This window comes from Saccostrea cucullata, unplaced genomic scaffold (genome assembly GCF_032062105.1).
Source record: "Saccostrea cucullata isolate Sc308-1 unplaced genomic scaffold, CSIRO_AGI_Scuc_v1 ctg803, whole genome shotgun sequence".
NCBI classification, from domain to species: Eukaryota; Metazoa; Mollusca; class Bivalvia; order Ostreida; family Ostreidae; genus Saccostrea; species Saccostrea cuccullata.
The window spans coordinates 164,920-187,729 of record NW_026925701.1 but is presented as its reverse complement, the minus strand read 5'-3'; the positions used below and the strand labels follow the sequence as shown (position 1 = coordinate 187,729).

The window sequence follows — 22,810 nt, the reverse complement described above, 5'->3', positions numbered from 1 at the left end:
TTGTATCTTGTATCTTATATAAAGACAAATCAATGACTACAGACCATTCCTACAAACATCTTGACAAGAGGAACATCTGTTGATTATGCATTGTATTATGCAATCTGTTCCATACCATTTCCAGGACATAATTCTAGAGCATTCTTTAGTTGTCTCTTAAGATGTGTTTCCTGTCCTATTTCCTATCAAACAAAAAGACATCGAGTCTTCGATCACTCCATTAAAACACTGTCAGAAAGAAACAGAACAACCACAGATGGAATGATTGAAAGCGTTTTGATATTTTTTTTGTAACCTTGATCGATTTTTTATTCTTTTTTCAAGATGTTCTTTTATTCTTTGGGATCTTTATAATTTACCACTAAACAAATCAACGCATTGCTTTCATACTACTGGAATTTCTCTGTTTTATGGTAAAATCCTTTCTTGCAAATTGATAGTTTTGAAAGACTTTTTTAGAAAAACAGACGATTATATAAAGATAAAGAAAATGAGAAAAAAAATTGAACCATTAGCCAGCTATGAAATTTGCTGAATCTGTCGGTCTTTTGGATCTGTTGCTGAACAGCTGGATGAGATCGATCCGGAGCCGCACTTTCCGATCGATGCCGAGTTCGGAGCCTTAGTTTGATCGTTCTCTATCACATGTGAAGAGAATCACATACTCTATTATTTGTGGAAGGATAATTGTCTTATTGAATTTTTGTCGATTTAATATATACCTTTATAGTTAGTTATCGACTTGCAAGAGCAGTTCAAAAGCATCTTGTAAAACTGATCAATTGCGGGTGTGTAGTATTTACAGTCTGGCGACTTAATGATAATTAATTAAGCAGTTTTTTAAAGGTTGCAGAAGTGTTTAGTTTCTGTTTATTGCACTGTGTCAGCCAATATACGCTTTTGAGACCTGTGGGGTGAAATAAACACCCACAACCGTCACTCAACTGATGTTGTGTACATAAAATAGTCATTAGTAGAAAATAATAAAGGTGGTTATAATTATAAAGTCATTTTACAATGATGTGTCCCGGGAATAACTTTATTTCTGAAGATAACTGCTGTAGAATTGGCTGCTGACAACTGCCCTACAAAACCTAAGCTTTTTGCTTCCATAAGTCAGTGTTAAATGTATCTTATTGCATAACCTTAAAATAATTATTTCAAAAAGTCGTGTTTATATGCGAACAGGTGTAACATGACAAAGTTTCCTAGGCACCAATGCCAGGTGTTTCCATTTCCGCGCGCGCTAAAAGCAAGGATCGATTTTATAGAACGTCCATTGTATATTTTAGATATTTGGCGCAATATTACAGCTTTTCAATATTTTGACAGTTCTACGATATTCGACTCCAGGAACAATTCAATGAGATATTTTTTTTTTAATCCAGACTTTATTTGCGGGAATTAGAAACATCTGTTGTTATCAAGTCCATTAGAAAAATTATCTCGAAATAAAGATCCATGTATTTGTATAAATGGCATGAATGGTGATTTTCATTTTATGAGTCAATATCAAATTAAACTGTAATATTTCGTCAATTTATTACTTTCTTATATAAGATTTATAATTTGTCTTGATCTTTATCAAGCATTTCAACCGATAATCCTTTCTAAGTACGCTTGTAATTGAAAGTCACTTCGAAGGGTCATGAATAATGAACTCGATATAAGTAAAATGCTTTAAGAGACTAAACCTACACACACTTGTAATGCAGATAATATACTTAACATGTCTTTAAAATAAACCAATGCCTTTGGCGATTTGCTAAATACCGGACATTAACGCTACAATAGTAAGAGGGATAAAACACTTTTGCAAAAAAAGGTGCAAGTCAAGTGGAAATAATTTTAATCGGGTATTTTTCTTGTTCTTTTGGAAGTAAAAAACCTGTTGGTAAAACCGCCAAAAGAAACGATTTATTGAAATAAGTACGGAATTTATGTCACCCTGCGTGTCAAAGTTAGCGCGTATGATCAGTCTGGGGCGAAAACCCCTGATAATCGGATCACAGTGGCGCCAGTACCTGAGCGATTTTCTAACCACCGGTATCGTGTGTTGTTTTCTTAATATGGGCATGAGTAAGTTAGAAATTGTAACCTAATGTTAGAAAAAATAAACAGTTTAATCGATAGTGTTGTATATGTTTTATACCTGTTGTCAACGAAGCGCTGACACGTGAGTTTCTTGAGGCAGAGTCTGAGATGTCATTGCGAATGAATTTTTATATTCTGAAAACCGCATAGATGATTAAATAAATGTCTTCAATTTTGTTTTTGATTAACGACTTTTAATATATTTTGCTTTAAATAATATTAAAATGACTAGTGAAGTAAATGAAATCAATGCTGAAGTTCTGCGCAAATGGCGAACAAGAGGAAGAATTGAGAGAGAGAGAGAGAGAGAGAGAGAGAGAGAGAGATTAAAAGTTCACTGTGTTTTATTACTTTTTTAAACATATTTTAATGAGAGAGAGAGTATGAGAAAGGGAAAACGAGAGAAAAAGGGAGATAGAGGGAGAGAGGCGAGGCCGGGGGGAAGAGGTAGAATTCTTACACCAATATACTGAATTTCAATTAACTTTCACAATACTAGTACTTAATAAATGAAACTTGGTAGATTTTAGACCACTTATGGGATGAAGAGTATGCATGAACCAGAAGTCTCTGACGAGACTGTACCACCAGTGGAGGAAAGGAAACACCTGGGCATGAAACGTTTTATAAATTAAATTACAGTTTTTACGAATACAAAATTATGTATCTTAATGTTTTACTAGTACAAAGGACCAAATAAATATTTTTGATTTTAAAACTTCATTGGTTTAAAGAACTGATTTTGCAATATAAATTGATAAGAATGGATCGCAACATTCAACAAGTCGGTAATAATTTTTTTTTTAATACAGAAAACAGATTTGTCAATCTATTTGATAGTAAAGGGGGGTAACAAAATCTTTAAACCTCTTTGACAAATACCAAATGTTTTTTTTTTAATAACTGTGAATTATCAATTCTTTTACAAGATAAATTATAAGACGTTTTCCAATCAACAAGGTTATGTTTTCGTATTGTAGGTCGTTCCTTGAAAAAGAATTTCCATCTGTTTTCGTGAATTTATAGAAGAAGGGGCATCATAACGTACAAAAATAAAATAAGAAGATCCATATGGCTTTACACGGTTTAATTTAAACGTCTTCCTTATATTCCAATACGTCTTTTAATTTTCCCCCAATTTTGTCGGATCAAGCATCAGTAGTCAGTAGTGTTGTTTGTAGCCAATAATATACATTGCATTTTAGAAAGGAAAATATTCTTATACATCAAATGTCATTGACCTTTAGAACCATATTTACTGCTAATCATAAAAACAAAGAACATTAACCCCCGCTTCAAATCGATTTGGTCAGCTGTGTGTTTTCTTTTGTACACATTTGATGTCAAAAACATTTGAACCAAGATATACTTCATATAAAGCTGATTTTGTCAGCGACGTATTACGTGTATTAGAAGACGAAACATTAAGTCATTCGCGTCATTGTGGACATACATGTACGTTATTCTTGTAGATATAGATAAATAGATCTTCGTGAAATATGCAGGCAACGAACAGTAATCAAGTTCAGAATTCCACTGAAACAATACAAATCAGAAGCAGAATAAACACAGACCTTTAAAACATCAGAGGTGGGATCAGCTACCATGGATGAGTACATCCCCTGTTGACTCCTCATACCCACCGTGTTCCGTTGACAATTCAATGTGAAAATGGATAGAAAAAAAAGGGGGTACGCTCCCTCGATCCCCATCGATGCTTTCTGACTGATAACAATGTGTACGAAAAACGTCAGCAGCATTCGATTCAATGATAGATTGCATTTGCTGACAATATCATCATATCGATAATTTTTTGCAAAAGGTTGATTTTAAACGGGACTGTTATTATCCTTGTTCCATCCACTTATTTGTCAATAGGTTGTTTCACTTTAGTGAAAATATATTAAGAATAACAACCTGCGGGAAAAAAAAACGTTAGTAAACATTCGACTTAATTATAAATGAAAGATTGTATAATTATATATATATATTGGTAAAACAAAGTCATTGATGATTGTCAGATAGGATTTACCAAGAAAGCTAGAACATGTGATCATATGTTTATTCTAAAATGTATTTTTGATAAATATTGCAATGAAAAGAATGGGGAACTCTATGCATGTTTTGTAGATTTTCATAAGGCTTTTGATACTGTTATACATTCTGGGATAAAAATTAAACTTCTTCAAATAGAAGTTGGACAGAAGTTTTACAATATTGTCAAAGAAATGTATCAAAGAAGTATTTCATGTATAAAAATTCATAATCGAATTACTGATTTTTTTCCAATCCAGCAAGGTGTTATGCAAGGGGTTAACTTGAGCCCAAATCTATTTAAAATATTTATAAATGATTTGCCGAAATACATGGATAACTCTTTAGATTCTGTTACTCTTAATGATCACATAATACAATGTACACCGTTTAATGTATGCTGATGATTTAATCTTGCTATCAAGCACTTCGAATGGTTTACAATCAAAACTTGATATATTGGACAAATATTGTAATGATTGGTATCTAAGCGTAACTTATCCAAGACAAACATTACGATTTTTTAACAGAACTAGAAAAAAAATATCAGAAAAGTTTTCTTTTCAAAATAAGTTGATTGAATGTGTTCAAGAATACAAATATCTTGGTATTTACTTTTGTAACTCAGGTTCTTTTACCTTTGCTCAAAATGAATTATATAAGAAGACATTGAAAGCATGTTCAAAATTAAAAAGAGAAATTATGTCCAATTGTCATATTGTCAATATTAAGCTTCATTTATTTGATCATACCATTTCTCCTATTCTTCTGTATGGTTGTGAAATTTTGGGGGCTTTCAACCCCTTTGCTTCTAAATTTCAAAACAAAGATATTACAATGGACAAAATATTTAACAAATTAAAATGTGAAACAATGCACATTAAATATTGCAAGGCCATTCTTGGAGTGCATAGAAAGTCAACTATAACTTTGCAGTTCTATCTGAGCTAGGTACTGGGTAGATTTCCACTGTATCATTCAGTTATTAAGGCTATGTTAAGTTACTGGTTTCGACTAGAAACATTACATCCATCTTTTGTCCTACTCAAAGAAGCATACTCGGTCTCAAAAAGCCTCTTCCTACAAAATAAACCATCATGGTTTGCATCCATTGAGAAAATTTTGGGTCATTTAACTGATTTCAAAAATATTGACTTATCAAAACATAGTACTTGTTCATTTAAAAAGAAGTCATCATGTATTATAAGACAATATTTTATAAACCAGTGGTATAGAGAAAATAGGCAGCAAAATGATGGTAAACTAAGAACTTATTCCATCTTCAATACCAATTTTGGAAGAGAACACTATCTCCACATTGTCAATAATTATGATCAGAGGAAAAATATAACTAAACTCCGCATTTCTGCACATCAATTAAATATTGAAAGGGGAAGATATATGCAGGACTTCCCCCTGAATCTAGAAAGTGTTCTCAATGTAATGTGCAGGAAGTTGAAGATGAACAACATTTTTTGCTTATTTGTCCAAAATATATAGCAATGAAAGGTTGCAATTAATGGAAACAATATCAAAATCAACCCAAACTTCTCTTCTTTGACACCTGCTGAAAAACTTATATGGATATTGAATAATGAAAATAAAGAAATTTTATGCTTACTTGGAAAATTTATTTCTGAAAATGGTAAAAGAACCAATGTATAAATACATAGATTCTGTCATCATGTTTATGCATGCTAACCCTTACCAAACTAAAATTATTGCAGCAATATTGCCGCTATATTGCGGCAACATTGCAGCAACACATTTTTGTCACCAGAAACAAGCTTTTTTGGGTTAGTGAAATATCACCGCTAGCGGCAACAACTTCTGGTGACATTCTGGCAATACTGCCAGAAAAAAAATTTCTGCTCAGTCATTTACTTCCTCTTTTTAAATAGAATGGAGGGTATTCAAAGGCAAGCATGTTTGCTTCATTATTGAATGGTATCAAGTTAATTGGAGTTGTTAATTGTGTACGATAGGATTAGACATGATGACTAGTAAGACTGAATAATGTGGAATAGCCAGAAAAAAAGAATTTCAGCAGTTTCCATGGCATGGCCTTCTGAAAGAATTATAGGAATGTCTAACTGTTTTCATGGTATATATATCAAACTTGGTAAGTCAAAACCATACTCTTTTATAGATGAATGATTCTATGGAGATAAAATAAGAAAAATTATGTATTTCAACTAGTGCTTGTGATGCATGTATACCATACTTGTATGTCTAATATATATCATACCACTGTTGCAGGAAAAGATGAATGCATGTTAATTATCAATTAAATGCATGAACATATATATAATTAATTTATTGCATAAATTTGAATACCTGCAAGAAAATAATGATTCTATATATGTTGGAAATTACAAACAAGCTATATATATTATACATTATACTGATTAATTGACATTTGGGAATATGTGATGGGCAGCTAATTAAGGTTATTTGAAAAATGATGCAGAGTTGCTGGACATTTTCATATTGGCATATTGATATTTTTTATATACACATTTTTTATGTGCCTGGATTGATAGATTGGGGGCGCATATTGTTTTTGTCCTGTCTGTTTGTAAACTTCAACCTTTGCCATAAGTGATAACTTTTGAACCAATGAGAGATAGAGACTTCTTATTTTGGTATGCATACTCCACTTATTAAGTCCTTTCAAATGACACCTTTGTCAATGACGTTGTGACCTTGACTGTGACCTATATGTTAAAAATAGTTTTTTTTATTGAATATTCACCATAATTTAAAGACCATGAGAAATAGAGACTATATATTTAGCAACCTTGGCTGTGACCCATATGCTTAAAATAGATTTTTTGAACCTTTGACATAACTTTTGAACCATGAAAGATGGCAACCTTATATTTGGTATGCATTCTCCACTAATTATGCTCTTTCAAATGACACCAAGGTCAATGACCTAAACCTCCACCATAAATTTTGAACCATAAGAGATAGAGACTTCATATTTAGGATGCATATTCCACTAATTAAGTTCTTTCAAATGACACCAAGATCAATGACCTTGTGACTTTGACTGTGACCTATATTCTAAAAATGGTTTTTCAAACTTTGTTGCCTCTTGGGGCATATAGTGTTTCAAAAACACATCTTTTTTCAACAAAATTTTTCTATCTTTTCAAAGAATAGCATAAGCTATTAAAAGTAGCTATTTCTTACTGACTCTGTAGCTTATTATGCTATTGATTTTTATGTTCCTCAGCACAATTTGTCAATTGTTAGACTGATAGATCATTTTTTCTATTAAATACAGTACCAATTTATATAGGTTGTACTGCAGTGTCCCAATATTGTTGCAGCAAAACCTGAAATAATACATGTACTGCAATTGCTTTGCAGCAACATTGCCGCAACACCTTTCTGGCAATATTGCCGCAAATCTAATTTACATACGAAAAACGAAATTGCTGCAATATTGCTGCAATATACTGCCAGAATGTTGCTACAATAATTTGCCGCAATATTGCCGCATCACTTTTCTGGCAATATTGCCGAAAATCTAATTTACATACGAAAAACGATATTGCCGCAATATTGCTGCAATGTATTGCCAGAATGTTGCTGCAATATTGCGGCAATAATGCTAGAAGATGTTGCCAGAAGGTGAGTATTTTGGTAAGGGAAGCCATTTAAATGTATACATGTTTAGTTTACATGTATTGTTTTGTGATCATTGACATTCTTCTGGACACTTGTATTATGTATGATCATTGACACTCAGAACAATATTATTATGTAACTTGGTCATTTACATAAATGTTTATTTTTTAAAAAAAATTATATTGTTAAAAAAATGTTTAAATTGTACATTTATGTATGTTGAAATGCCGTTCGGGGCCCTTGGTAAATAAAATATCTTGTGTCTTGGTACAGATAAAACTACTGCATTGGCGTTGCGAAACTGTTAATGATAAAATATTCAGTCGAGAAAAATAATCCGTGAGTTGCAGTACCATAATTAAACTAAACATTGGTTGAAATATTTTATCTAGACTTTTGGCATTTTTTCTCTTTAATTTGTATGTATAAGAGGAGACAACTCCCATATATTCCAAATATATATATAACGGAGACTTTTATTGTTAAAGCCTGGTACTGCTGTCAAATAATTTTAATTGAATGTTTAAAGAGAAAATTGAATCAGTAATTTCACCAGACGTTTTTATTAGAATGTATGCTTTCCATAGTATACAATATATCGACAAAATTAGGGCCCCTCCCCCTCCCCCGGTTCCTACGGCCATGACAAATAAGGCTATGGTTTTATTACCTCAAGAAGCGATTTAGTTGCTCAGCACATTTCAGAACTACATGCTTTCTTGTTGTGTTTGCTTAGTAGTTAATACACCATGTACACTGGGGGATTTCAGTGCTGAACCGAGCTTCGATATAAACTGAATCAAGGATTAGATAAAAAAGTAACCATCTCCTTTGTTTTGTTTTCAATTTGTGTTTTATTATTATATTTTTTTTTTACTTTTATAAGGGAGATCAATGATCAACAATATATGTAAAACCTACTGTTTAACTCAAATGTTAAAGCACGACCTATCAAGAATGGGGAAATTGAATGAACGTAAGACTTATCAAAAGAAAAGTTTGTATGCCGATCCCGACTTTAAACAGTTAAGAGGAAATTCGAACGTTTCAAAAAATATTTCAAGTTTCAGTCCGTTTCCGATCTTTCCTGGACATGGAAATTCCTATTTATACAGTGGATGCGTTCACACGGGTAGCATTTGAGGGGAATCCAGCAGCAATTTGTTTAGTTTCTCCAGAGCACGTTAGTTGACAGTTTTCCTAATTTCTTATTTTATTTTTTAAATTTACAAATTTTACATTTTTGACTCATTGTGGGTCTCTCTTGTGTTAAGATGCTGGGCATTACGTTAAATACAGTCAGATTTCTTTTACTATTTTAAGTGATTAATTATTATTTTGCATTAACTGATTAATATTTTATTTTAGGACTTGTCCGAAGAGCAGATGCAGAGAATTGCAGCAGAGATGAATTTGTCAGAAACCGTTTTCCTGCGCAACAAAGAGAAGAATGGCTCATTTTCAAAGGGTATATTTCAGTTATCCACATAAGTCATGGATTTTGAGTCCAATCATAGCCATGGGACTTCTAAAAAGATCGTTTTTTTGGGGGGGGGGTGCAGTTGTGCAGTTTCTAATCGAGATACAAAGGTAAAAAAAATTAAGCAGTTGGCAACGCAACAGTTCAATGCAAATGTTACACTTGTTTGTCACTGAAAAGCTTTGTTATATGTCAGTAGATTAGAATACAATCATGGATTTGTAATTTCTATAATTGACATAGCTGCAGTCAACCTGTAAAAACTTGTCTGGTTTCCCTGCCACATGTAGACTGGACCCCTGACATTGTGAGGATGACTTCAGTGATAATTTGAAACTTTTATGTAACAACTTGAAATCTTGTTATTTGTGAATAATTTAATTCTGGTTGTAACGCTGTATTTGATTGGATAAAAAATTTACTCTATATCATGTAAAATGGGTTGCCTACGTCACAATGACTTGCGTCAAAAACGTATCAATCCACCTGACGTTACATTCAAATTTTGTACAAATTGAAGTCATTTTATTACAACAATCATCTTATTTTCTTACATCAAATGAATGAAAATTAAATTATAAGGAATGAGTTTACCCATTTTATACGGTATAAACTGGGTTGGGGCAGTTTATAAACCTAAAAGAGAATGTATGTAAACATGTACAAGTTGTAACTTGTATATTGTTACGCCCTTTGATGTCTTTTTAGCAATTGTGGTGGCTGAATATTGTAGGTCCCTTTAGGGCTACCCCTTTTGTACTCAAGATAAGGTGTTGTCCTGTAACAGCTTGGGAACGTGTTGCTTTCTTTGAATACAGGCAATTTTTTTAGCTATACCAATTGGTGGGTTCAGGAATTCATGATAAAAAAAGAGAGATGTAATTAGGCATTTTCAAGCAAAAATAGGTAAAGTGTATTTCTCATTTATAGGTAATCGATTTCATATCCGATGGTTTACTCCAACCAATGAAGTGAATTTATGTGGACATGCTACACTGGCAACTGCTGCAGTATTATACAATGAGTTAGGTAATGTTGTATTACTTATTAACAATTTTGTTCATGATCAAAGAATATACCATTATGATGACAATGCATAATATGTTGAAGTTTCTATAGTATACTTTAAGGGTCACCACTCTCCGTCCTTTATGGGAAAAAAATATAAAGGTGACAATATGAGGATGCAAGAATGTGAGGATGGCAAAGCAAAGACATCATGTTATAGCCTTCTGTTCACATGGGGAATTTTATCTTAATCACCCTCTCTTCCTCAAATTGTCACATCTCTTTCTACCTCACATTCTCATTCCAAAGCTCCCTCATGTTATAGCCTTCTGTTCACATGGGGAATTTTATCTTAATCACCCTCTCTTTCTCAAATTGTCACATCTCTTTCTACCTCACATTCTCATTCCAAAGCTCGCTCAGTTAATTAGGCTGTCAGCCTCACATTCTCACACCCTGGCCTGAAATTTAAGAATGTAATGGAACTACCCTACCAGTACACTAGACATGTGATGTCAATATGATTTGTTATTGCTCTGAAGAACTTAAATGACTGGATTCATCCAGATTATATAAACATTGTTTTAAGGAAGTGCCAGGAACGAATGTTTTTGCTTCTCTATAAGCATTATTGTTTATGTCTGTCCAGTTTAAAATGTATAATAATGTCATGGGGAGTGAAAATCAGTTTGCTGTAAGTGTCAATTCATTATAAGGGAGTTCATAACCATGTTTTACTGTATACAAAAATGCCGCTCCTTTTGACATATGTCTTAGTATTGATAGTATATTTTAACCTACATTAGTGCATTTCATAGATGTATTAATAATTTAATTATCTCCATCACTTTCCAGGTAATCCCTCATCAAGTGTGACTTTTGACTCTCTCAGTGGTGAATTGGTGGTAACCAAAGATGGAAATGGATTTGTTATGAATTTTCCTTTGAATGAAACAGTTTCACAGGTGAGTTCAGTCGCTAATACATAAAAAAATCTCCATTTATGACAGAGGTTGCATGGTCTACATGTATACCAGTGCAGAGAGCTGAATCAGCTTATAACTGCTAAGGTCTGTAGTGCTTGATTTTTCCAATATGTGCAAATGTACAAGTCAAAGAAAAGTGTTTTCAAACATGAAATATTCAATATCTAAGTTTATGAAAAAATGTGCAAAATTTTTTTTCAAAAAGATACCATACACTGGCGGATTTAGAGGGGGACCTAGGCCCCTTTTATGTCCAAAATATACATAAGATTTAATAAATCAATATTTTTAGCTCACCTGAGCCGTCCGTCCGTCCGTCTGTCCGACCGTCCGTCTGTAAACTTTTCACATTTTCGACTTCTTCTCAAGAACCAATGGGCCAATTTTAACCAAACTTGGTACAAAGCATCCTTGGGTAAAGGGGAGCTTAAATTCTTAAAATGAAGGGCCAAGTCCCCTTACAAGGGGAGATAATCAAGAAAAGACAAAAATAGGGTGGGGTCACTAAAAAATCTTCTTCTCAAGAACCACTGAGCCAGGAAAGCTGAAACTTATGTGGAAGCATCCTTGGGTAGTGTAGATATTAAGTTGTTAAAATCATGACCCCCGGGGGTAGGGCGGGACCACAATAGGGAATCCAAGTTTTACATAGAAATATATAGAACAAATCTTTAAAAATCTTCTTCTCAAGAACTACTGGGCCAGGAAAACTGAAACTTATATGGAAGCATCCTTGGGTAGTGTATATATTAAATTGTTGAAATCATGACCCCCTGGGGTAGGGCGGGGCCACGATAGGAAATCCAAGTTTTACATAGAAATATATAGAACAAATCTTTAAAAATCTTCTTCTCAAGAACTACTGGGCCAGGAATGCTGAAACTTATGTGGGAGCATCCTTGGGTAGTGTATATATTAAATTTTTAAAATAGTGACCCCCGGGGGTAGGGCCGGGCCACAATAGGGAATCCAAGTTTTACATAGAAATATATAGAACAAATCTTTAAAAATCTTCTTCTCAAGAACCAAGGGGCCAGGGAAGCTGAAACTTATGTGGAAGCATCCTTGGGTAGTGTAGATATTAAATTGTTAAAATCATGACCCCTGGGGGTGGGGCGGGACCACAATAGGGAATCCAAGTTTTACATAGAAATATGTAGAACAAATCTTTAAAAAATCTTCTTCTCAAGAACCACTGGGCCAGGAAAGCTGAAACTGATGTGGAAGCATCCTTGGGTAGTGTAGATTCTAAAGTTTTAAAATAAAAAAGGGAAGGGGGTTGTTGGGCATGATAGATATAGCAAGAGGGGGAATCTGGTAAAGATCTGCCTCACCCAAGTTACTCAGGTGAGCGATGTGGCCCATGGGCCTCTTGTTTGGTTTGGCTGTGGGCCCTGACCCCAAACTTGTAAAAAAAAATTCAAATGATTTTGTACCAGAGGATTGAACTGAAATTTTAATTTTGTGGAAGTATGACCCCTGGGAAAAAGTGTCTTTACAGTATTATTGTATGCCTTTTTTCAATGCTTCAGAAAAATTTTAGAACTCATGTGATATTTTATTTGCCTCTTTTTATGCAGGACAAAGCTGATTACAGCAAGTTATTAGATGTAAGTAGGCCTTGTTATGTGGATTGTTAGAAGATGAGGTGAGTTTGTCAGTAGGATTACTAGCATTTTCCCTCTCACATATCTCCATATTTTATCTCAAACCTATAAATTTAGAAGTACATGTGTAAACTTTCAGTCGGTATCTCAAGAAAATTTTCTATCATTCACCAATTGATTAAAGTTTAATGATTATTTTTTGATTTTAATTACATTTATTATTTGATAAAGAAGTTTTCACCATTTTTCAGTTGATCATATCTAGGGAGTGTATAGAGGCATTGGAATATTCCCCCATAACAAAGAAACTTCTTGTGAGACTTACAGACAATATGACAAGGTAGATAACTGCATAGAAAATTAATGAAGAATAATTTTTACGGAAGAAAATTTATATGAGTAACATTTTAATTGGTATGTGTACATACCAGATATGCCAGAAATTTGCACTTACTCTAATGAGGGTACATTTTACATATACTGGTATATTAGACAAGACCCGAATTTCATATATTAAATGTTATATACTGGTAATTCAAATATAACATAACATAACTTTTCCTTTTTAGAAACCAGCTAGAATCTCTGAGACCAGACATTTCCAGCATGGTGGCTGCCGAGGCAACTGGAAAGGTCAAGGGTGTTATAGTGACCTTGAGAGGAGGTCAGGAAAACGGGGCTGTCAGTTTAGAAGGGGAGGTTTATGACTTTGTTTCTCGATATTTTGCTCCCTGGAATGGCATTCCAGAAGACCCTGTTACAGGTATATTTAATAAGTTTTCATGATCCCAATACATGTAGTTCTGTACAAATACTTTATCTCAAAACAGGGCATTTGAATTAAAATTGATTATTTTTAAATGCAAGTATTTATCACAGGCAATAAATGTCAAATCTTCTTGGTTGTTATAATATTTTAGGGTATTTTGGATACTAAGTGTAACTAAGTATACCTACTTATTTAGATTCGCTTTGTAATTTAATCTTAGATAACTTTAATTAAGATTTTGGGAACTGTTATGTATAAAAGGGACCTAGATTTCATATTCGTTTAATTCTAATGAGATGGTAGTATATGTATGTAAGACTCCAAAGTGCGATGGTGACGCCAAAGTCTGATGGTCTCGCAAAACCCCGATGGTCTGCGCCAAACCCCAATGGTTCGGTGTCTTAACGGACGCCAAAGTCCGATGGTCATGCTAAACTCCGATGGCTCGTTTCCTATGAGACACGTTGCTCTAAAGTGCGATGGTCTGATACGCCAAAGTCCAATGGTGCGAAGGAACAATCAACATTTATGACGTCACACTAGTCCGACGTCATGACGTTGCCCTGCATTCAAAATCCATTGATTTAGTATTTGTCTGGCATACAATTTTACTGATTTTGCTTATTGTTTTCGCCCATGAGAGCTATTAGGGTTAGTCCTTGTACACCATTCGACTGATTAAGGGTTAGTTCTTGAACACCAGTATGTTTCTTCGAACTCACCCGAGAGATTTTATGGTTAGTCCTCTCACACTATTGGACTGATTTGGGTTAGTCCTGCACCCATCCAAGATATCTAGCTTATAGTTGTTACACAATTTTTGAGTGATAAGTGCTAGTCTCGCACCTATATCCAAAAGATTAGGGTTAATCTTTGCATTTAATATTTATTTGTATTTATTTTAAACAATCAGGCCTTGGCATGGCACAGCATCGCATTTTTTGCACAGTAGTACTATGACGTCATAAACGTTAATTGTTTTTAGCCCCATTGGACTTTGGCGTGTCACACCATCGGGGTTTGGCGCAGACCATCGGACTTTGGTGTGGCCATCAGACTTTGGAGTCCCATCGCACTTTGGAGTCCTACATGTATAGGGCAGGAAAGATTGCACAGATTCACAAAAAAAAAATAAATAAACGGTTTCAAAAGGTTTTATTCTGATTTACAATTTTATGATCTACTTAGGTTCAGCCCACACAGTTTTGGCCCACTACTGGGGGAAAGTTCTCTCTAAAAAAGAATTATTTGGTAAGTAACTTGTAAAATTATTGAATTTGAAACAGATTTTGTCTGGAGTTTGATTATAATTAACTGGATGTAGATTTGTTATTTTAATATGCAGTGATGTGCTTTTTGTATAGACAGTATGTGTATGTTTAAAATAATGTGGTTTAAAAAAATACAGTATAAACCTATGAACATCAGGGAATATCATGGTTATGTGGGACATTGTGGGTATTACTGGGAAATTTACTTAACATTTTCTTGCATGGAATCTTAGTATGAAATGTTAAAAATGTTCAAGTTTTACCATGCATAACTTAAATAAGCTAGACTTTGTTACTTTATTAACATAGATCCATCTAAATAAAGTTAAAAGGAATGTTTACTGGAAAATTAAATTTGTAGATTGGCTTATATTTATTTTTCTATCATCATTATCAAATCAATCTTAAGATTTACTATATGGGTATTTTAAAAAAAGTGGGTTCTACCCAGACAACAAAGTGCTAATTCATGAATACCATTAACAAATGGAAAACACAGCACTTAAATGTGATGCACTATTCATGATTACACCAGCTCCTCAGTACTTAGTGATTGAGCTTAATTTCAAATATGTCAGTTTACGTACATGCACATTAACTTTCTTATTTAAAACCATTTTTTAAGATTCTGCCTTTATTTAGCTCGGCAGTGTTCACAACGTGGGGGTGATGTCAGAATGAGGATCCTGGAGGGGGACAGAGTGGACCTCATTGGCCAGGCTGTTACGGTCCTCAGGGGATCCCTACTATTGTGACAAATTTTCATTTGTTTCATTACTTATTAATTCTGGATGGGCCATTCATATTCTGTGGACAATTCTGTTGTTCCTTTTTATAAGCCATAGTATTGGTTGTAATTGGTTCAGTGGAGAGGAAGCTGAAAATGTTCAAATGTGCCTGAAATAAAGTTCAAAAACAACACAACGCAAAATTTAATAAATTTATAAATAAATGTAAAAAGAACAGATAAACACGAAATGAATTTAAGATGATATAGAAAGCTAGATAAATGGAAATAGATTGAGTTTCAACTGTGCTTGAAAAATTCTGTTTTGGTATATATATATAACGATTGAAGAGAGTCTCATATTTCCATACACTTTGCAAGACCATGCACCCAACACTGACTAACTACCAGTATGTACCGGTAGTCAGCTCGTGTTTTATTGCCATCAAACAAGCTATTCTTTCCCTTGGCAGTATTCTCCTGGTCCAACAATGATATCATTGCAATTACACTGTAATTTTCCAGTCTTGGAAGAGTGATAAAATGTGTGGATAGTTTAAAAAATTCTCCACCACTCTTCTCTCATTCGTGTTAGAATCCCTCTCTTTGCTGGAGGAGCTTGGGATGTTTCAATGTTGGTTTCAGTTGAATTAACATACACATTATTTCGCGACATTGGACTTGGACGACAACAGAAACAAACATGATCAGATAAACCCTGTAAAAGGTTAAGGATGTCTAAAAATAGTCAATAAAACAAGTCAATAATTGTTTTGGCGTGCTTGTCATGGCCATTTAATAAAATATTAGATATAATACAATGTATGCGCCGATGATGATTATATGGCAGCATAGGTAAATGAATATGGATAATCATAAGCAAGAGAAATACCATCTTGATCCAAGGAGCCTGGAAAAAACAGTACCCCCCGGAGACAGCATTCTTTGCAAAATTATGCTTAACAAAGTTAAAAACACCACAAACAACTGGAACTTTGAAAGGTCTGCCAAGCACATCAATAAGGTGGATCCTATTCAGCATTTGATCCATGCCATGACGCTGAAACGAGAAATTAAACGAAAACGAGAAAAACACCAAAAGAAAATTTACATTGCAATAAATCATGACATATATGCTTAAGGGGAATATAAAATCGACTTAGGGGGAGGGAGGGTGGGTTTAAAAATTTTGAGCGTCTGCTTCACTCTCAAATTATGGAATAGAAAGGAATATTCTAGAAGACATGCGCATTCAACAAATATTTTTGAGCACCGAACCCGATGAATTATGAACGTAATGATTAGGAGTAATCGATCTTAGCACATGTAAAAAACTAAGCTGCGGGAAATAACCAGGTTTATCCATATTTGATAAACTCCATTATTTCGCGACATTGGACTTGGACGACAACAGAAACAAACATGATCAGATAAACCCTGTAAAAGGTTAAGGATGTCTAAAAATAGTCAATAAAACAAGTCAATAATTGTTTTGGCGTGCTTGTCATGGCCATTTAATAAAATATTAGATATAATACAATGTATGCGCCGATGATGATTATATGGCAGCATAGGTAAATGAATATGGATAATCATAAGCAAGAGAAATACCATCTTGATCCAAGGAGCCTGGAAAAAAACAGCACCCCCCGGAGACAGCATTCTTTGCAAAATTATGCCAAATGGGTCAAGGGACCAAGTCACATGAGCCATCCGCCACAAACTAACATTGGGGCGGCAATTTTGCAGCCCAAAGTAACAATAAAAGCACAAATTGTGCACACAAAATTAGGTACCAATTGCACCGAAATTATGCCAAATCGGCTAAGTCACATAAGGCACAAATTGTGCACAAAAAATAAGGTACAAATTGCACCAAAATTATGCCAAATCGGCTCAAGTCATTTAAAGCACAAATTGTGCACACAAAATAAGGTACAAATTGCACCAAAATACAACTGGCTCATGACAAGCATCAAGGAAATGTTGACGAAACAAAATTACAACCAATGAAATGATCCAAAGCATTCCTCAAAATATTGATAAAAATACTGTTTCCCAAATCTGACAAATGAACTCCATCTTTTCTAAATAATTCCTTGCATTGAGCTCTAATATCTGGATAACTGACTGATGCACCCCGACCCTGAAACTTATTTAGCACAAATGTAGCACAGGCACTATTAATTCTACGTCTACAGTTTTGTCCTTCTGTATTTGCAAGACAATTAATCCAATTATTTCGAGGCAAAATATGTGACCAAATTATAAAAGTTTGTGGAAGTAAATTAGCAATATTTGCCAAAGTTGACTTGTAATATTTTTGAAGACCCCTTAATGTATTGTGAGCCTGACCAATATTATTGCCCCCACAATGTATAATAATAATCTTTGGCTTCTTGTTACGAGCTAACAAAAATTCAATTGTGGGATATAATTGCTCCCAGACCATACCCCGAATTCCATGCCACAAGATGTTGGAAGACTCCTGCCCAAGATTCTCTTGATTTGAATTCTTCGCATATATGTGAGCCCAATGAATAATTGACGAGCCTATGATCCAAATCGAATCTAAATATAACATTTAAAATTGATGAGCAAATTAAACACTTATTATTATTATTATTTTTTTTTTGAATTGTAACTTTGTGTCATATGACAATACATATACAGTGTAACTCAATGTAAATTTACAACGAACATGGTCTTATGTACGATTTGTAAGCTGCTGACTGCCACCTTCCCATCTGCTTAATATGATCCTCTGAAAACCCTTTTGTATACAAGTGGGTCGCACCCCCAATGCGAAATGAGTGCGTCTTAAATTGAGTTGACTGTATATTCAGAAACTGCAAAGCTTTGTTTAACATGGACGAAAACTGGTATTCGGTTAAGGGTTTGGAATTTAAATGAGAAAAATAGGACACCCTTTTTACATTGGTACTTAATGCAGCAAACTTCTGCAAAGATTGAAACAATAAATTTGTATCATTTGATTTTTTCACATGCACAAATGCCCCCGCACCAATTTGATCAGTCTTAGATGTTTTGATAAAGATTTCAATGGTATCACTAGATACAGTTATATGCTGGACACCCAAAGCCACCACTTCACTCACCCTTAGTAATGCAAAGAAAGCCAATGCAAAAGCAGACTGAAATAAAGCTGCTTCAAAATCAGAAAAACACAAATGTGGCAAAACACTGACAATGCTATTCAACAAAGGTAATGTAATTGGTTTTCTTATATCCTGAGACGGATTACATCTCTTGTAACCAGCTAACAACTTCTTAATAATAAATGAATCCACTGGATTCTGCCAACCATGCAAGTTAATGACGAAACTGATTCCTGATAAATAGCATTTGACAGTAGAAAAGGCCATATTACTCTCTGACAGATATGCTATAAAATTAATCATGTGATCAACGGGTGGGGGCCATATCTGCTGGAATGACAACTGTTGTCTAAAATTGAAAAAACTTTGCAATCCCTGACGGTATACATTCGCTGTATTTTGAGATACACTGGCCTGCAGAAGACTGGCTACAGTTCCTGAATAGCTCTCCAAAACTGAATAGGTACCATGGAGGGAAAGGGGTCTGCCCAAGGAGCCAATTGACGAAACCTGGTCCACTGAAACCGAGAAATAGCATCTGCAATTTCATTTTTAACACCTGGTATATGTTGAGCTTTTATTTGTACATTAAACTTGAGGGTCTGCAGAACTAACATCCGGACTAATATCATAATTCTTTTGTTTTTTGATGATTTGTTATTAATGATGTACACCAAAGATAAATTGTCAATATGAAGTAGGAGTTTTTTGTTCCTTAAGCTTTCAGCCCAAATCATAACCCCTAATACAATAGGTACAAGTTCTAGGAAAGTGATATCCCTGTAGCATTCCTCAGGCCAGCCATGAGGCCAATGCAGACTACACCAATGTTTACCGAACACAACACCGCAACCATGAGAACTTGAACTATCTGAATAAAAATGGAGTGAATCATCTTCCTGCCATACAAGACTAGGAAATTGTGTCCTACCATTAAAATCAGTAAGAAATTGAACCCACATTAACAAGTCTAACTTAATTTCTGCTGTAATTCTTATAAAATGGAAAGATTTTTTGACTCCTGTCATTGAACCATAAAGTCTTGAACAAAAAGCCCTTCCAGCTGGCAATGCCTTAACCACAAATGCAAGCGCCCCGGCCAATGACTGCATTTCTTTCAAAGTAACCTTTTTTGAATTAAGTATTCCATTTATCTTTGCCAATAACTCCCTAACTTTATCATCTGGAACAAATATAGTTCCGGAAATAGTATCTATGCCTAAACCTAGAAAACTCAAACGAGTAGAAGGTCCCTCTGTTTTCTCAAAAGCTAAAGGAATGCCTAAGTCTAAACATAACTCTTCAAACTGTCTCATTAAATCCAAACACTGAGATGAATTGGCCCTTCCTACAAACAAAAAATCATCTAAATAGTGAATAATGCTTTTCAATTTAGACCTCTGAGCTAATTCCCAGTGAAGGAATGTAGAAAACTTCTCAAATAAAGAGCACGACAATGAACAACCCATAGGTAAGCACTAGTCAATGTAATATGCACCAGAGTGTTGAAAGCCTAATAAACAAAAATCCTGTGGACAAACTGGTAACAGACGAAATGCACAGGAAATGTCCATTTTTGCTAATAAGGCACCCTCACCCTTACTCGCAATTAAAGAAACAGCATCATCAAAAGTGGAATAACTGACAGAACATAAATTGGGGTCTATGTAGTCATTAACACTGTCACCTGTTGGATATGACAAATTTGTGATCATTCGCCAACCACCTTGTTTTTTGGGAACTAAACCTATTGGATTACATCGCAAATTAGATATTGGGGGGTATAAAAATGGACCCATTATTCTTCCTAACTTAACTTCCTTATCAATTTTCTCCTGTATTTGAAAGCTGTACTGCATTGCAGATTTCATGTTTTTAAACTCCACCCTCCTCCTAGGACCATCAAAATTCAAGGAAAACCCAAATTTGAAACCCAAGGACAAACAATGAGCATCTTGAACATTTGGGTAAGTAGATAATATTTGATTCAAATTTTCACAATTAATAGGTGAGTGAACAAGTTCCCATAAATTCTGACAATTATGTGGCAGAATTGGACTGCGACTACTTTGAATACTGGAACCGCTGGTTCCTGGAATGGAAATGTGCACGATTATTGAAATTGGTCTGTGATGAAGATTGTTCTGACGCAGCAGTTGAATTAACCTTGAAACATTTCACCAAAGGATGAAAAGCATTACATTTTAGACAACTATGCACATAATTGCAATTTGACTTGTTGCAAATGCCCTGATAATTATAACTGTAGCATTTGTTGCGGGGCTGCAATGACTGCTGGCGTGATAAAGGGTTAGTAGGAGCAGTGGACGAATGCATATAGATCATCCACAGCTCTGCATCAACAGAAGCCCAACTTACAGCGGTGTTGTAAGATTTTTTCAGCCTAAACTGAATATCATATTCTAACCAATTTCCCTTGATTTTTTCAGCCCCCCTCTTTATCAATGACATATACTTAAACAATGAGATTGCTTCAGATGGCTGTTTGACTAAATAAACTGATGCAAAAATTGCAAAAGCATCTAGCCATTGTGATAGGTTTGAAATTTTTTGTTCCTTATGCTTAGGCTTTACCTGAAATACACCATCTTCAAACACAAGCTGATTTTGTTGTGTCGAGGTCGGATCATGAAAGAGAAGTGTACCAAAATTTATGAATTGATTATTGAAAATTTTTTCTTTCACTTTCTGAGGCAAATGCGCTGCTAGGGGTGATGCGGTGCTAATAAATGGATTTGGCAAATTATCTAAAGGGTCAAATTGAATTGTACCTTGATTAACTTCAGCTGAACTAGCGGGCTGCAGGGGAACTAAGGAGGCGACAGTGGACACAGTCTGACTTTGAGTCACGATCGGTGCCTGGTCAGTCACGATCGGTGCCTGGTCAACAATGGCGACATCATGCGGTCGAGGGAGCGTTGCTTCAGGTACACTTCGTTTTTTGGCCCTGGCTGCAGAATTTGTCGTTGTTGTCCGTGAATAGGGACTTCTAGACTTCGAAACTCTCGATGCCCGTAACATACTTATGACAACTCAAAGATGAAACTGCAGATGATGATCGATTAAATCGTCTAAAAATTTTGAGCGTCTGCTTCACTCAAATTATGGAATAGAAAGGAATATTCTAGAAGACATGCGCATTCAACAAATATTTTTGAGCACCGAACCCGATGAATTATGAACGTAATGATTAGGAGTTATCGATCTTAGCACATGTAAAAAAACTAATCTGCGCGAAATAACCAGGTTTATCCATATTTGATAAACTCCATTAAATCAATATCTCCTTCTAGCGGGACGGAAGAAATTATTGAATTCACAGTCTCCATTTTTTAGAGATAAAAGGACTATGGTTACGTGAAGGAGGTTTGTTCACAGTCTCCATTTTTTAGAGATAAAAGGACTACATATGGTTACATCGACGTCATTGTGCCATGACGTAATGATACATTACTCTGTCTTCGCTAGCCAAGAGTAATAATCTGCTCCTCCCACATTCCTTCAGATCGCTTTGATCTGACCGCCATGTATCAAAATATTTTTTAATTTAATTTGCTAGTCAGATCAGAGCGATCTGAAGGCCCGTAAAATGATGTATTTTAAAAATTTTACGAAATAGTTTGAATACATTTGAAAAGTTTTTGCCATTTTTACCTTTATTTCATTCACCTGTCAAAACAAGCAATCGGGACCTTATCTTCATCTAATGATAAAAGACAAGTCACTGCTGGGCTTTTGACCACTGATATCAAGGATGGTATTTTATCTAACGATAAAATTATGGAGCTTGTAGCTGAAAGGTGAGATAAGCTTTCTAACCCAGCATGAACTTCCGATGAAGAATCGCAGGACTTGCTGCTGATGGTGAATGCAATTTCTTTCAATTTTTCTTTATTCTCCACCACACTTCCTTCATTCATGTCATAATCCTTCTCTTTGCTTAACGCCCATTCTCAGCAATAAGGTGCAATTAATGTCGTTCCCTTGTTACTCGATATTTAATAATATAAGAATGTTTTTCAGTACGAGCAAGTAAACATAGGTTATGGTCTGTA

At 34.7% G+C, this 22,810-nt stretch overlaps 2 protein-coding genes and 1 long non-coding RNA gene across 3 annotated transcripts in view; 2 read left to right on the top strand and 1 right to left on the bottom strand.

Moving 5' to 3' along the window:
* LOC134269622 (uncharacterized) overlaps window positions 1-22,810 on the top strand; it is a 41,330-nt gene that overhangs the window by 8,602 nt on the left and 9,918 nt on the right. The window lies entirely within an intron of this gene.
* On the top strand, window positions 8,766-15,645 carry LOC134269620 (phenazine biosynthesis-like domain-containing protein 1). The gene is made up of 9 exons (XM_062751825.1): window positions 8,766-8,950; window positions 9,136-9,235; window positions 10,178-10,276; window positions 11,111-11,220; window positions 12,822-12,851; window positions 13,100-13,188; window positions 13,418-13,611; window positions 14,806-14,868; window positions 15,531-15,645. The coding sequence occupies exons 1-9, from the start codon at window positions 8,861-8,863 to the stop codon at window positions 15,641-15,643; spliced, it is 888 nt and encodes a 295-aa protein (XP_062607809.1). The 5' UTR covers window positions 8,766-8,860; the 3' UTR covers window positions 15,644-15,645.
* LOC134269616 (uncharacterized) lies at window positions 17,591-21,908 on the bottom strand. The gene is made up of 2 exons (XM_062751820.1): window positions 21,527-21,908; window positions 17,591-18,186 (listed from the first exon to the last, which is right to left on the bottom strand). Exons 1-2 carry the CDS (start codon window positions 21,774-21,776, stop codon window positions 17,591-17,593), a joined length of 846 nt encoding a protein of 281 aa, XP_062607804.1. The 5' UTR covers window positions 21,777-21,908.

What these genes read in the sequence shown, in the direction of transcription:
- LOC134269616 (XM_062751820.1), bottom strand. Translation starts at nt 21,776, where the DNA reads ATGTTACGGGCATCGAGAGTTTCGAAGTCTAGAAGTCCCTATTCACGG. An exon ending in TTCAGCTGAAGTTAATCAAG is followed by an intron (nt 18,187 to 21,526) that starts GTACAATTCAAT and finishes TGTTATATTTAG; the next exon opens with ATTCGATTTGGATCATAGGC.
- LOC134269620 (XM_062751825.1), top strand. Translation starts at nt 8,861, where the DNA reads ATGGAAATTCCTATTTATACAGTGGATGCGTTCACACGGGTAGCATTT. An exon ending in AGTATTATACAATGAGTTAG is followed by an intron (nt 10,277 to 11,110) that starts GTAATGTTGTAT and finishes ATCACTTTCCAG; the next exon opens with GTAATCCCTCATCAAGTGTG. An exon ending in CTCTAAAAAAGAATTATTTG is followed by an intron (nt 14,869 to 15,530) that starts GTAAGTAACTTG and finishes GCCTTTATTTAG; the next exon opens with CTCGGCAGTGTTCACAACGT.